Source organism: Trichosurus vulpecula, chromosome 7 (genome assembly GCF_011100635.1).
Source record: "Trichosurus vulpecula isolate mTriVul1 chromosome 7, mTriVul1.pri, whole genome shotgun sequence".
Classification (NCBI taxonomy): domain Eukaryota; kingdom Metazoa; phylum Chordata; class Mammalia; order Diprotodontia; family Phalangeridae; genus Trichosurus; species Trichosurus vulpecula.
This window is the reverse complement of record NC_050579.1, coordinates 148747819-148764226: the sequence shown is the minus strand read 5'-3', so window position 1 is coordinate 148764226 and position 16408 is coordinate 148747819. Positions and strand designations below refer to the sequence as shown.

The 16408-nt window shown below is 38.2% G+C and overlaps 1 protein-coding gene across 1 annotated transcript in view; it reads left to right on the top strand.

Moving 5' to 3' along the window:
* Positions 1 to 16408, top strand: part of NT5DC1 (5'-nucleotidase domain containing 1) — a 251990-nt gene that overhangs the window by 15712 nt on the left and 219870 nt on the right. Inside the window, exon 5 of the mRNA XM_036769032.1 lies at positions 9531 to 9610. Coding sequence (XP_036624927.1) covers positions 9531 to 9610 — 80 coding nt within the window. The remainder of the gene's footprint in view (positions 1 to 9530; positions 9611 to 16408) is intronic.

The window sequence follows — 16408 nt, the reverse complement described above, 5'->3', positions numbered from 1 at the left end:
AAGAAGGACTAATAAAATAGAGATATTAGGAACCTCACCTAATTTACTTCACAAATAGTATTGTAAAGTAGATGGAATGTTAGAGGTGGAGTCAGAAAGGCCTGGGTTCAAATCTTCCCTTAGACACTTACCTAGCTGTGTGGCCCAGACAAGTTCTTTAACCTCTCTGGCCTCAGTGTCCTTATCTGTAACATGAGAGAGCTGGACTCAATGATCTCTAGAATCTCTTCCAACTCTAAATCTATGGTCCTATGTGATATTTTGTCTTTGTTATCAGCTCTTTGGGGAAGGTAGGTGGCACCAGTGGAGTGAGTGTTGGGCCTAGAGTCCAAAGGACATATTTCAAACGTGACCTCACTTACTAGCTGTGTGACTATAGCAGCAAGCACGCTGTCACACCCCGTATGACCGCTAGCACAGGTTCTTAGATCTGCTTTTCTAGGAAAGACTGCTCAAAAAGGGGTTAACAATCCTACTTTTAATTACATTCACTAGTTCAGGGGAAGGGTCAGAACATCAGAGAAAGTACAAGCAGAGAAATTAGTATAAAGACCCACAGGGCTCTTAACTGCCTGAACCAAGGCAATATTGCTATACACTTTACATGCACCACTGGATGGAGGGAGCCCTTACATCTGCACAATTAGGAAGCTTTGAACATAGTAGGAAGCTACTCAGAGTCTCAACCAGGTAATCACAAGATCCTTCTCACAAGCTAACTCCCAGAGCAAAATACCAACTCTTGAGTATATATACAGTTCTCAGAGCCAGAAGGCATCACAACCCTTATGACTCAGTGCCTAATTAGAAATTAGCAAAAGGTGTGAAAGCCTTCCTACAAGCAAGTGTCACCTCAGCAAGCTCCTCCTTAGCAAGCTGCAGTGGTAACTAAGGTGGGAGCATTCTTACTCTTTTAGAATGCTAAATTATTTAAGTGTCTTTGATTGAGACTTACTAGGTGCAAAGCCCCAGGCCTAAACCCCTGCTACTAGGTGCTAAGCTGATGTAGGTGTGAAGCCCTTGGGGCCCTAAGGGGAATTACTAAGACCAGAGCCAATAGTAGGAGCCTACTAAGTTCTGGTGGCTCAGATGATGTTTGATGACAGCTAAAGAGTGTATAAAAAGAGACAACAGAGCTATCTGTTTGAGGCTCTCACTCCTAGAGGAGTATTGGTGTGGGACTCCGGGCAGCTGCTGTAAGAGCCTCCCAGTTCACCCAGATGTTGATGGTTTCTTGGTAACTGTGAATTGTATTTGTTCTGTTTATAATGTATGTTTGTAATTTGTTTGCATTTGCTCTGAAGTTCAGGGTGCTGGCTTTTTCCCCTGAACTAAGTGAATGATATTTGTATGTTGGATTGAAATAATATTGTTAACACCCTAATGTTACTTTGCTTAGTAAAGCAGATCAAAAGAATATGTGCTAGCAGCATTCTTGTTGTTGGGCTTGTGTTGGTCTTTCACGCCCACAGCAGCTGCTAGCCGATTTGTTGCAACACAGGCTTGCTCCCCCAGTGGACTCTAGATGACTCAAGATGTATCACAGCTGTGGGCTGGGCTGGAGCTCAAAGCAGCAAGCCTATTAATGGACAGGGAAGATCTTCCTATCCGAATAACATTGCAGGGACCCTTGGCAAGTTGCTTAACCCTGTTTGCCTCAGTTTTCTATATCTGTAAAATAAGCTGGAGGAGGAAATGGCAAACCACTCCAGTATCCAGGAAACCCCACAGGGGTCATGAAGAGTTGGGCCCAACTGAACAATACCACTACCAGCTCTTTAAAAGTTAAGTTCTTGACTCCCTTAACTTCTTTCTACCCCTTCCTTGATGTACTTTACTCTCCTTTTCTGTTGTGAATCAGCTTAGGATGATAATTTCAGAGCTAGAAGCTACCTTCACGACCACCTTTTTGTTGATAAGCATTTATTAAGTACACATACTAATATGTGCCAGGCACTGTACTAAATTCTTGGAGTATGTCTTGTCCAGAATCCTCATTTGGCAGATGAAGAAAACTGAGAAATTGTGACTTGTACAAGGTCACAGGACACAAGGTAGTTTTTCCCACTGTGGTCATCAAAGTATAGTGGGAAGAAGTCCAGAGACCTGAGTTCTAGTTTTGGCTAGGATGAGCTGTATCAAATTGGCAGGTCACTAAATCTGAGCCATAGTTTCTTTATCTGTAAAATAATAAGGTTCCATAAAAAAGTAAGAATTATTTTAGTTGCTATCATAAACATTGACTATTTTATTTTTACTTTAGTACATTTGCCTTATTTGCTAGTGTTTCTAAATTTGAAAGCATAATATTCCTACTCTTCCAATTTTAGTTTGTGTTTGAATAGCTATTTGAGGAATTAGGTGTCTATCAGTTAATATGCTACTGAATTGTAGGCACCGAATTGTGCCTAATATATCGTTTAAACAATCTTCTGGAGTGGCTGGGGTGAAGATTTTAATAGCTGAACTTGAAAGTTTTTTCCCTCCAATAAAAATTCAGCAATCCAAACATTGTCATTTGTTTCTTACTGATAAATAGTTATCACCTTTTGGAAGCATAAAGTTTATGTTTTGAGTTTGGATGAAAATGTCAGGAAGAGTGTCCTAGCCATAATAACAATAATAAATATATAATACATTCATTATATTATAAGAGCATGTTATAATCATATAACAATACTATTTCTAAACTGTTAATTTCTAAATTGATAATGATAAAAAGTTACCATTATTAGAAAAATTTTAAATAAATTAGTAGAAAAAATAGATTTCACATGATGGCTTGATACATAGGGTTTTCACAGATCAAAATTCAAGATTGTAGGAACTAAGTTTGTTGGATGAGGGGTTTCTAGTCATTCTGCTTGTAACTGAAAATATCAGTGACCCTAGAAGGGCTGTTTCCTTAAATTAAAATTTTCCTTTCTCTTAGAAGAGCTTCACTTATGGCTTCTTTTAAATGTATTTCATATTAACTGGACTGTTGTCTGCAGAAATAATATCTTAAAAATGTTCCCCTCTTCTGAACTTCCCCTTCTGTAGATTTAAGTGTTGCTATTGCATGATTCCCACAAGGTGTCACTCTTTCCTCAAATTAACAACTCTTGCTTAAATATCACCCCAGTTATGGCCTTGTAATGATTCTGCTTATCTCTGGTGAATGAATTCAGGATCATACAGACTTCGAGCTGAAAGGGACTTGCGAGGAGACTATCAGTTTAACCCCCTTTATTTTACATATGAGGAAACTGAAACCGGGGGGGATTTTGACTTGCCCAAGATTTTATGGATAATGATTATCAGAGGTGGGATCTGAAGCCAGAACCTCAGCATCAGTGTGCCCTTTCTACTGTATCACTATCAGAACTGTGCTGGGATTAGTTATAGGATTTGCTTTTTGGGGGTGAGGTAAGGATTTGCTGGATTAATGTGCTTTGTGGTTAGATATATTATAGTTAAGTTTTGCTAGGTGGGTGATATCTACCAGTTTAGAACCGCAGAATAATAAGGAAGATAGAGTGCTTCTGTTCTGAGGAATTCTATATAAATCTTTGCCTTCATAAAGCTTATATCATTGATAAATAGATTGAACCTCAAAATTCCCCACGAAATTCTTATATAGTAGTAGCCACTAATAGTCATATAATGCTTTGAGGTTTACAAAGCTGTTTACATATATCTTATTTGATCCACATAACAACCCAGTAAGGCAGGTAGTGTTATTATCCCCATTTTATTTATGAGAAGATTGAGGCAGACAGAGGTTAAGTGACTTGTTAGTCTCCTTTGCTGGCTCCTCATCCACATCATGGCCCCTAATTGTGGATGCTCCGTGGGGCTCTTTCTCTGGGCCCTCTTCTTTTTGCTATGGTCTCTTCACAACTACAGCAGCAGTCATGAGTTAGACCTTTATCCCTATGCAGGTGAATCCCAGATCTGTGTCCTCAGAGTTCCCCAACCTTCAGTGCAGTATTACCAATTGCCCATTAGATGTTTCAAACTAGATGTTTCAGAGATATCTTAAATTCGACATGCTTAAAACTGAACTCAACAATCATTCCCCCTAAACTCTTCCCCAACTTCCCTTTTTCCTGTCAAAGATACTACCATGCTTCTCATGACTCTGGTTTGTAATCGAGGCATTATCCTAGATTCTTCCCTGCACATATCCAGTCATTTGCTAAATCTTGCTATTTGTTATCCCTCACATCAAAGTCCTCTCCAACCCTGCACCTACAGTGCTTATCACTTCTTGCCTAGATTATTGCAATATCCTCCTAATTGGTCTCCCTGCCTCAAATCTCTCACTGTTCTAGTCCGTTCTACACCCTGTAGCCAAAATAATTTTTTAGGTGAAGATCTGATCTTATGACTTCCCTACATTTTATTCTAGAGGCAATAGAAAGCTCTATTGCCTCTAGAATAAAATATAAACTCCTCTGTTTAACTTTTAGAAATCAATACAGCCTTCTGCCAACCTGTTTCTTTATTCTCCTTGGATGTGACTCCCCTGCTATACTCTGCAGTCCAGCAGACTGGCCTTGTCTCTATTCCTCATTCCCACCAGTCCATTTGCTGTACCTGTACCTTTCCACTGGCTACCTTATACACCTGGAAAGCACTTTTTCCTGAACTCTGCCTTATAAAATGTGACCCAAGTGTCATGTTTGGCTTGAAGCCTTTCTTAATCTTTCAGCTGCTAGGTACTTCGTAAAGGACCTTATATTTAACTACTTTGTATGTGCATATGTATGTGTATACACAGATATGTTATAAACAAATTAAACACATGTATTTCATGTATACACATATGTAATGCATTTATTAACCTTGTATATGAAATAAATAAAAACTATGTATCAATAAATAAAAGCCTTTCTTGATCCTTCAGCTGCTAGGTCTCTCTTATAGGATATATTTAACTACTTTGAGTGTGCATATGTGTGTATACACATATACATATTATAAACACATCAAACACACACATTGCATGTATATATACATGTAATACATTTATTAATTTTTATTAACTTACGTTTATTAACATACATTTTTATAGGTACTTGTTGCCTCTATTAACTCAGCGTGAGTAGGGCTCATTTTCATTTTACGTACTTGTATCCCTCCCCAGTGCCTAGCAGAGTGCCTGGCACATAGTAGGTGTTTAATACTTATTGGTTGACTTACTTAGGGTCATATCTATTAGACAGGATTGGAAATCAGGCCATTATGATTCTAAATACCATACTTTATTCACCATGACACATTTTCCATTTATGCTAATTATTTCATGTGTTATTGTTAAAGAGACTGAAGCACAGACATTGTGATCATTTTTGGTTAGTATAATTGAATCACCTAACTAGAATTAAAACCTATGCCAGCAGATAATATAAATTCAGCCCCTCATAATCCCTTTTAAAACCCTAACCCTGGTATTCCAAAAGTAAATGTACTGTGCTTTTATGTTTAAAGAAGGTGCCTCTTAATGACATTCTCATTAGAGAACAGAGACTTGGAGTGTTAGCGGTTTGGGGTTTTTTTGTTTGTTTTTTTAGCAGTGGCAGTGGTTTACATTAAATCTTTCACACATCCTTATTTCTGTCCCTGTCATCAATAAAACAAATTTGGAAGATGAGTGGAGAGAAGAATAGTAGTGAAGATTACTCCTGAAGAACAAAATTTTCTTGGTGCAAGAAATACCTTACTGAGGGGTTTAAACCTGACCTTGATCTAAGTGTTCTAACTCGTGAAACTAAAAGTTAGCAGAGAGCTAAAAGGGAGGGAAGGTATAGGTATATGGTTGTAGATTTCATAAAGGTGTAGTTGACTCCCAAATTAGCCCATCCAGTGGGGCCCGAAGCATATTGGAAAAAAAAACTCTGGTGGATGCTATCTAAAGAATGCTTGGCTCAAATCCCAACTTTATCATTTGCTTTCTCCAGCAGGCCACTTATCCTCCTTGGGCCTCAGTTTCCTTATCTGGGGGGATTGAACTAAGAGGACCTCTAAGGGCCTTTCCAGTTCTAAATATTTTCTCCTAAGGTCCTCTCAGTCTTAGCTTGAAGAGCACAGACATCTAACCTTTAGAGTGCCTTTCTCCCTCAGTGCTGCCCTTCTTTGCAATGTCCTTGAAAAGAGGAGTGAGATAACATGACTAATGTGGAAATATGTTTTACATGATTACACATGTGTAACCTATATCAGATTGCTTGCTATCTTGGGGAAGGGGGAGGAGTAGGAGGCAGGGAGAAAAAAAGTTGGAACCCCAAATCTTATAAAAATGAATGTTGAAAACTGTCTTTACATGAAATCGGAAAAAATTAAATAACTTTTTTTTTAAAAGGAGTGAGATTGTTCAATTCAGCCTGCTGTTTGCTTAATGTTGTGCTAAGTAGTGGAGAAGGTCCCTGCCATCATGAGATTTGCTGTCTAGGAGGGGGATATGCACATACAGAAAAAACTAGTACAGCATAAAACATAAGTCCCTAAGAAAGGTGTAAGCAGAGTACTACATCAGGTTTGAAGAGGGAACGACATCACTACTTGGGTGAATCAGGGGGTTTAATGTAGGAGGTGACATGATGGTTAGGATTTCAGAAGTCATTCTAGACACAGGGAGCAACATAAGCAAGAATCTGGTAATGGCGAACTACTTTATGGAGGTAAGAGGAAGAGTCTTTTGGCTGGAGTGTCGCATATGAGGTATCATATCAGTTAAAGCTAGAAAGTTAGGGTGGCACTAGATTTTAGAGGGCCTTGAATGCCAGGATAAGTAGTAGATCATTCCATCTTTAGCCAGTAGGAACTCAATGAAATATTTTCAGCAGAGAAATGACGTGTCCTTTTTTTTTTGTTTGCGTTTCTTTGTATCCCCAGTGCTTAGCACAATGCCTAGCACATAGTAGGCAACTAATAACTGCTTGTTGGCTTGATTAGATCAATAAGGTGGTTAATTCAAGCAGTGTGAAGGATGGTTTAGGTTGGGGGAGAGAGTAGAAATGGGAAGACCTGTGAGGGAGGATACTATAATAAGAGAGAGAGAAGGGCGAGGGAACAGGCATTTATTAAGCACCTCCTGTGTGCTAAGCACTTTACAAATTTTATCTTATTTAATCCTCACAACTACCCTGGAATGTAGGCACTATTATAATTCCCATTTTGCAGCTGGAGAAGCTAAGGCAAACAGAGGCTAAGTGACTTACTCAGGGTCATACAGCTAATCAATGTCTGGCTGGATTTGAACTCAGGTTTTCCTGACTCCAAGCCCAACACTCTATCCACCATGCCATCTAGCTGCCTCCTGTAAGGTCAATGGAGAATAAGATCTTCCCCTCCCACTAATAGGCCTCACGTGGAGCACATTAAGGGAAGCTTGCTTGTAGGAAGGCTTCCACACTTTTTGGTACTAAGCTAATTAGGCACTGAGTCAGGAGGGTTGTGATGCCTTCTGGCTCTGAGCCTATTAGCCAGAAGAGTATATATTCTGAGAGGTGAGCTTTTGCTCCTTAACGAGAAGGATTTTGTGATTCCCTGGTCAAGACTCTGAGTGGCTGTCTGTTCACAGCTCCCAGACTGCTCAGAGGTAAAGGCTTTTTCGATCCAGTGGTGAATGTAAAGTATATATAGCAGTTTTGCTTTGATTCAGGCAGCAGAGCCCTGTCTATTGGTGTTTATTTCTCTTCTCTGTATTTCCTCTGTTTGTATTTTATGTGATTAGTGAAGATTATTTACCCCTGAAACAGCTGTCTTTCCTAGTAAAGCAGATAAAAGAACCTGCACTCGCAACCATCCTGGGTATGCCAGTGTGGTTGCTGTTATACTCCTAATCCAGGTGAATGGCAGCGAAGTCCTGTTTGGTGAGAGTACCTTAGATCTAGCCTGACCCAGAGCTATCATGCTGCTTTCCATCCATTTTCATGTCATGGTGACCCCATGTACCTTTCCTACTACCCCCTCCTAGAGTTTCTTAGACCAAAACACTTTTTCCTGGCCATCACCCTCCCATATGTGTTGTCTTTTGCTATTAGAATTTTGGCTACTTGAGGCCAGAGGCCATCTTGTTTTTTGTATCCCTAGGGCTTAAAATGCTTTTTCATTTATCCATGCATTCATTTATTCATTCTTTTACTAGAGTGGTGGCAACAGGAATTAAGGGGGCAGGATGTTGTAGGTAAAACAATTTGTAGAGGCAGGAGCAGTGGAGCTTGGCTGTTTATCTCATGTAAGAGGTGACAGATGTGGATGTGGGACTCGGGAGAGAGGTCAGTGCTAGATAGAGATTTGGGAATCATCTGCGTAATTGTAGTAGTGGAGTCAGTGAGGCTGCCATGTGTATAAGAGGGAAAAAGAAGCCCAAGGACAGAACCTTGGGGAACAACCCTCCCTGCAGAGTTGGGAAGAGGGAAAGGAACCCTCTCAAAAGAAGCAGAAAAAATTGACTTAGAAATGTAAGGTAGTATGATGTTTCAGCAGTCATAGAGGAATAGACTGCCCATAAGGAGGAAGAAGTAAGCAGTGTCAAATGCAGAAGGAGATATAGGAGAATCATGAAAGACAAAAGGGTACTAGGTGGGTAAGGGGGAAGTCTATACTTCCCTAACTGTATAGACCTCCCAAACTGTAAAATGGGGATAAATATTCCCTGTTACTTTTGAGAGTAGTTTGTATAGATGGGGAAAGTCTGTGACACTGAAGAAATTATCTGGCAATTTCACTTGGCTGCCTCAGTATTTCCTTTATGTGGATGATTAAAAGCCACATTTCATTAGATTTAAGCTCTTTGAGGGCAGGAACTATTTCATTTTTTCTTTGTATCCCAAGTAATTAGTGCAGTGTCCAAAATAGATATTTAATAAATGATATTTGATTGATTGCAGGTGAAGTAAATTGAGGAGAGGTCCTTGTAGCAGTTTGTTGCCTAGCATTTATTGTGGGTGTGTGTGTGGGGGGGTGTTTAAAAAATTTTACATTGATTGCAGGAATCTTTGACTGTTATAGGTCACTTTTTACATTTGTATTAGGATTTTAGGTTTGTTATGGATTTGAGCAGGCTAGTTACAATTTTAGAAAAATAACATTTTATTTCTCTTTGCACAAAGTGCTTTTGTGAGTCAATATTTATTAAGCACTTTCTATGTGCCAGGCACTGTATTAAATGTTGGGGATACAAATAATAAAAAGAATGACATTCTCTACCCCTCAAGAAACTTGTAATCTAATGGGATAAGAAAGCATACAAAAGGAAACTGAAAAATGAGGGAGAGGTACCCAGCTCCTGGGCATGATGAAGAACTGCAAAGGAAGTTTAGATGTCAAATGACTGGCTTGTTCATTGAGTCCTCAGAGCCAGACGTTTCGTTAGAAGAAATAAAGCCTTCAGTGGAATAATTTCAACATGGAAAAGGAGTGTGTAGTCCGTCTAGAATCTAATGTCACTGAGCCACATTTTCTTGTATTTGGTACAAGTTAAACATCCATGTTGATACCTAATTAATAAATAACTCATTTTCATTTTACTGTTTTGCCAGCAAAATATTATTTCTTTGACAACTACTTTGACCTTCCTGCAGCCCTTCTTTGCGCCAGGATTGTGGATTACTTAACCGGGGTAAGTGCTAAATCTGAGCCTGCTTTTTCGTATGCAATCCTTGACTATAACTTTAGAGACTTTCCTTTTGAAGTGAGGTTCTGCCATCCCATTTATTAGTAGCGTTTTTCTCTTTTGTAATTTCAGTGGTGATTGAAGAAGACAAATATCAAATATTTTCTCAATATTTGGGGAGAGATTAAAAAGTAATTTCCTTTTTTTTCTCCAGCCATAGTGGAGTTAATCTCCAGTAGGGGGTGCAAATGTTTAGAACAAAAAAATATAAAGCAATGTAGTCTGACTTGTTATTTTTTCATAATTTCCTAGAATGAAATGTATAAAGGTAACTTAGAAAATACCACATGCATATCATTTTTAAATAAGAAAATAAAATATTTCTGTGTATCTTAGAATTTGTTTTGCTTAGGCCCAATTTCTCCCTTAATCTATTGTCCTTTAATTCTGTCTGCTTTCTTCTCCCCCTTCCTCGTATTTCCTTGTTGAGTGAAATATTTTTCTATACCCAAATCTGTGTATGTCTGTGTATTCTTCCCTCCTTTTGTCAGTTCTGATGAGTGAGATTCAAGTGTGAACCATTCTCCCCATCTTCTCCTTCTTTTTGTGGAGATATCTATTTTTGCAATCTGATTATGTGAGATAATTTTTCCTAACCTTTTCCCTTCCTGTCTTTAGTGTATTCCTCTTCCCCACTCTTTTCATTCTTCTCTTAAGACCATTACCACTCCCAGGCCTTATCTAATGAGACTCTATGACCTCAGTGATGAAAAAGTTCATATAGAACACTTGTATCATCTCTTCATATTAGAATATAAGCCATTTATCCTTGTTCAGTCCTTTATCATTTCATTTCATGTTTAGTTTTTTACTTTTCTCTTAACTCCTGTAATTGAACTTTAAAATTTCTGCACAGCTCTTATCTTTTTCATTGAATCTGTGCCCAAGGTGTGTTTTCCTTTGAGATTTTGTTAGATGTTTTAGAATCATTCTCTACTTCTGGGTTTGCATCTCTAGTGTCATTCATAATGTGAAATTCTTTTGTTGCTCGTTTATTCTTCCAGCCTACTTCCTTACTTAGGACATGGTGTTAGAGCTGATCTCTGTGCACTTCTGGAGGGAAGGTCTAGGCTGGTCCTTTTGCTACTTTCTTGGGGTATTGAGTGTTGTGTTCTTCCAGGATTTCAGGGACGTCTCATATTGGGGGCCTGTACACTTTTGGTGCCTGAAAAGTGGTCTGACATTCCATTGTAGACCTCCTTTTGAGTTAATATTAAACTCTTAATGACTGTGCTTTGAGTTTCGTCTTTCGATGAGTTCTTAATATGCATTACCGCCCTTATCTAGCATATATTTTCAGCATCTTGTCCGTAAGAATGCAGACTTTTTCAAATGCTCTGCTGAAGTCTGTGTGAGCTGATTCTAAAGTATCCCAATCTAGTAACCCTATTTAAGCAGGAAATGAGGCCAGTTTGGCATGACTTGTTCTTTCAAAAAAAGTTGGTGCATTTTGTCTTAATATAACTGATGTTTCTACAAAAAAAAGATCCCCTTTCTCTTCCTTCCCTCCTTCAAATTGAATGCTTACTTAAGTGGGGCAACTAGGTGACTCAGTGTCAGGAACACGAGGCCTCCAGTCAGGAAGGCCTGACTGAGTTCAAATCTGGCCTCAGACACCTATTAGCTGTTAACTCTATGCAAGTCACTTAACCTTTATTTGCCTCAGTTTACTCAACTCTAAAATGGGACTAATAACAGCATCCACCTCCCAGGGTTATTGTGAGAATTAAAGAGATATTTATAAAGCACTTAGCATGGTGCCTGGCACATAGTAGGTACTATATAAATTATGATTTCCTTCCCTTTCTGTCCCCCACTTCAGCAAAAACATTTGATACAGTGACCAAATCTCACAGTGTATATACAACATTTTGCTCTAGTGGTCATCTGCCTCTCTGGGGAGAGAGGTGTGCTTCATCATCTCTTCTCTAAGGCAATTGTTGATTTTCGGTTACTCCAAAATAAAGAGAATATTTATTACTCTTTTTGGCTCTGCTTATTTCATTCTTTTTCAGTTAATAGGCATCTTGTTTCTCAGAATTCCTCATATAATTTCTTACCATACAGTAATGTTTCATTACTTCCAAATATTATAGATCATTTAGCTGCACACATATACGTACATACTCTTTAAGCTGTTAAAGCTTAGAGCTGCACGAAGACTTGGGACATCCTGCCTCTATATACATGTATACCTACACACACAATATACATACATATGTACATACTATATATGTGTATATATACATACATTTATGCCACATATGTACATGTGTATATGTATGTACACATTTATAGATGTGTATTTGGGGGAACTTAAAGACAAAATAATGTTTGGAACAGCTGCTGTCAAGAGTGGGATATGGAATCAAGGAAAAGTAAAATGATGCCTTGTTTCACCGCGGGCTCATTCAAGATTAGATAACATAAATTTGTAGTAATTACAGTTAGGAAAGTTGTTGGATTTGCTTTAGCTCTATTAGCAATGTGGGAGTAGGAGTGGAAGAGGTAAATGGTGGAAGTAGTCCAAGTTTAGGGTTTGGAATGTTACTGTGCTGTAAGAAACAACAAATATAAAGAATATAGAGAAGCTTGGGAAGCTGTATATGAACTGATGCAAAGTTATCCCAGTAGAGCCAGGAAAACCATATAGACATTGACTACAATAACTTAAATGTAAAGAAAAACATAACATCAATCAAAACTGTGGGCAGTGGAATTATACTCAGGCTTGGCCTCTTCTTTGCAAAGTTGAGCTGATATCATGATAGTAGGATGCTGCAAATAATGCTAGGTGGTTGATATGCTGGTTAGTTCTGCTTTTTTTTTTTTCCTTTTTAAAAGTATTTGTTATGAGAAAAAACCCTCTGGTTTATCTCACATTTGTCTCCAGGCCTTCTGAGAGGAAGAGAGGTAGAAGATGTATTAGGAAATGTGCATGAAGTATAAACAAAAGATCAATAAAAAAAAGTTTAAGAAGAAAAAGTCAGAGCTAGGAAATGAATAAATGATTAAAAATATGGTATTTGAGAATGTGATTTAAAATCATATACCTTGGGCTAAAATAATTCCAAGGAGCTCTTGGCTAGGGATGGAGCACACCCAGTAAAGGGCTGGCAAAAATGCGTTTATCCGGAGTCTTTCCTCTGTAATCCAAAGGGATTTAAAATGAAAAGAGATGAAGAGACAAGAATGCCTGTAATTACTTATGCCAAGCTAGATCCCATGGATAGGAGCTATGACACAAGGTGAAGAATAGCAGTTAAGTCACCCGACAATTTACAAAATGCAAAATCCAAGAAATAAAATCTATGACCTCAGAAACCCATTATATACATGCAGAAAGTGCAGGCAATAAGCAAAGGAACTAGAGACACAAATACAAAAAAGTCAAATTTCACACTGTAAGTATTACGGAGACCTGGTGTGCTGGGACCCATATCTGGAATATAGTTCTGGAAAGGTGTGGGTCATCAAAAGAAACAGAGTAAATAAAGGCATGTAGGCTAACACTGTATTATAAAGATGAACCGTATAGAATTGTATGAAAAGATCAGCTGACCTAAGAGTGTCTTGTAATGTGAGGGGGAAAAGGAGAGAGCATTTCATAAATACTAATAGAAGAAGAAAGGGAAGCAATATTGTTACGATGGTATACTCTAGACCACCAAGACAAAGAAAGAAAATAGCTAAAGAGTTCGGGAAACAGCTTACAAGTCCGACGCAGAGGTACGATATGGTGACGATGCCAAAACTTTACCCAAACATCTGTGGGAGTTCTTTCTTTGCCAGAATAGGAGCAACTAATAACTTCTTGGCTTACCTTAATGATTAATTTCATTCTTAAAAAAAATGAAGTAGATGAGGTGAACTGCTATTGACGGCCTGACTCTGACTAACAAAAATGAAATGGCAAATGAATCAGAAACAATAGGAGTATCGATGGTAAGAGATCATTCCATATTGTAATTCCTGATAGAGAAGAAAAGGAAGGCCAGGCATATGTGACACATATCCTAAATAGGGGGAGAGCAGATTTCGAATGGTTCAGAGAGAGGTGAGTAGGATTGCACAAACTAAAATTCTACAGAGGAAGTCAACCTAGAAAAAATTGCAAAACTCTGAAGAATGAAATTCCGAAGATAAAAAAATTCTGATAGGGAAGAAAAAAGGAAGCTGTTTAAAGAGAGCAGTATGAATGCAAAAGGTAATTATTGACCATTCTTTTGGGTCATGATTTTTTTTTTAATTAAAAGATAGAAGCAAGGCTGCTTAATAGGGGATGAATGCAAGAGGGTGACAACACTTGTCTAAGAATAAAGTGGAGAGCATTGAATCTCAGAATTTAGCTGGAGGGAAAGCTAAATACTAGCCAAAGTGCTTTAAAAAAATTATTTTGTAGAAAAGATGTTGATCAAAGAAATGATAGGAACATTACCTCAGGGTAGATGGGAGATAAAGGAAGGAAGGAGAGAACAACAAGGAGAAAAAGGGGAAGAAGGAAGGAGGAGAAAGGGAGGGAAGGAAAGAAAGAAGAAAGGAAAACAGTATTTGAGTACTTACCATGTGCCAAGAACTCTGATTAGTCCTGGGAGTGTCCATACAAGCATAAAGATAATCCCTGCCCTCTAGGACTTTACATTCTTTTTTTTTTTCCATTCTTAAAAATTCTAAACTTAAATACTAAAACTTAATATTGAAATTTAAATACAAAATAAGAAAAGAAAAAGAAAAGCATGGCAGAATATAATGGAGGGTTCAAAATATACAGCAATAAATTTCCATTTCAGGAAACCCTAGATAACAAATACTACTTCTTGTGTTGAAAACTGTCCATCTTTTCTTTGCTTCCTTGTAAGTTTTCTTTTGTTCTCTGCTATGCACTTTTTATTTTGTTCTTTTTTCCCTTTTTCTCTCCTCCTCCCCCCTCCCCCGCCCCCTGCCCCAGAAGGCTGCAATTAAGCGCAGGCATATTTAAGTATAGATATAGGTATATACATACACATACATACGTACATATATAGACATATACTTTCCCTAACAAATTCTACTTCTGATCTTTGTTTTTATGTTTGTGCGTAAGGAGTTTACATTCTTTAAGGGTAAGATAACACACAAATGGGAGCTAAAGGTGGGGGAAGAAGAGCAAATGAAGGTATTTGAAATCAAATCTTATCTCACTTCTACTTTTTCTCCTGTGTAAAATCGTCTCTGGATTGCAAAGAAAAGTAAAAGAAAAAAATTGATATAAGGGACCTGAAATTCAAGATAGAGAGATTAAAAAAAAGAGCCCTACCTGCCCTTGAAGAGTTAATGTTACCAGCCCTGGATGAATTATATATCAGGGGACTGAAAGAAATGGCAGGTGTGACTGTTAAACCACTGTAAATAATCTTTAAAAGGTTACAGAGAGCCCATTAGCATCCTCGCCTAGTGTTCTCTAAACCCCAGGACAGCAGCTACTAGAGTATTCAACAAAGACTGCTGGGAAAATTGGAAGGCAGTCTGGAACAAATTCGGCTTAGACTAACCTGTAATACTATCCACTACAGTAAGTTCCAAATGGATACCTGACCTAGGTAGAAACAAATTAGAGAAGGCAAGGACATACTTCTCATAAATGTGGATAATGAGAAGAGTTTGTGATCAAACAAGGGGCAGAGGTGATCTTAACAGATAAAATGGACAATTTTGATTACGTGAAATTAAAAGGATTTTGTACAAACAATTAGAATTGGAAGGGAGGCAATAAACTGGGGAAAATATCTGCAATAAATTTTTCCAATAAAGGTCTCTTATCTGAGTTGTTTAGGCAATTGATACAAACATATAAGAACAAGAGTGATTCTTTGACAGTTCCCCAGGGGTCAAAGGATATGAACATGAAAAGTCTCAGAAGAGGAAATGTAAGATATCAACAGCTCTCTAAAAATGCTCCAAGTAACTAATAACAGAAACGATAATTAAAGTTGTTCTGAAGCACTACCTTGTACTTATCAAATTGGCAAAGATGATACCCCTCGCCCCCTCCCAAAAAGATATTAGAGGGGCTGCAGGAAAGCATTGTTGATGGAACTGCAAATTGGTCCAGCCATTCTGGAAGGCAATTTGAAACTATGTTTCCTCTCCTGCAAAAAAATTAGTAAACTGTACATATCTTTTGACTCAGCAATACCCCTAGTACTTATGTACCTCAAAGAGATCAAATAAAGAGGGAAAGGACCCATATGTACACATATTTATAGCATCACTTTTTGTTGGATATATAGATATATACATATATGTATGCATGAAAATGCACACACACATACATGCTCTGTACCCCTCTGTTCTCTCAGCTGAGGCCCATGTCCCATACTTTACTGAAAGAATCAAGGCCATTCATCACAAACTCCTTCTCCCCTCCTCATCTCACATCCTCCTGACATCATCCCCTATTGTTTCTTCCTTTATTCCCTTCTGATGGAAAGAGGTGACCTTTCTCCTCACCAGGGCTAAACCCTCTCTATGCACCCTTGATCCCATTACCTACCATATTTTGTAGCAGATTGCCCCTTCTATCATCCCCACCCTCATACCTTTAATCTTTCCTTATATAGATTTCTTTCCCTGCTCTCTACAGGCATGTCCTGGTTCTCCCTCATTATTAAAAAAAAATCCCTATATCTTTCCTCTCTTTCTCAGCCAGAGTCCTTGAAAAAGACATCTTTTTGTTGCTTCAGTTTCCTCTCCTCTTTGTTCTTT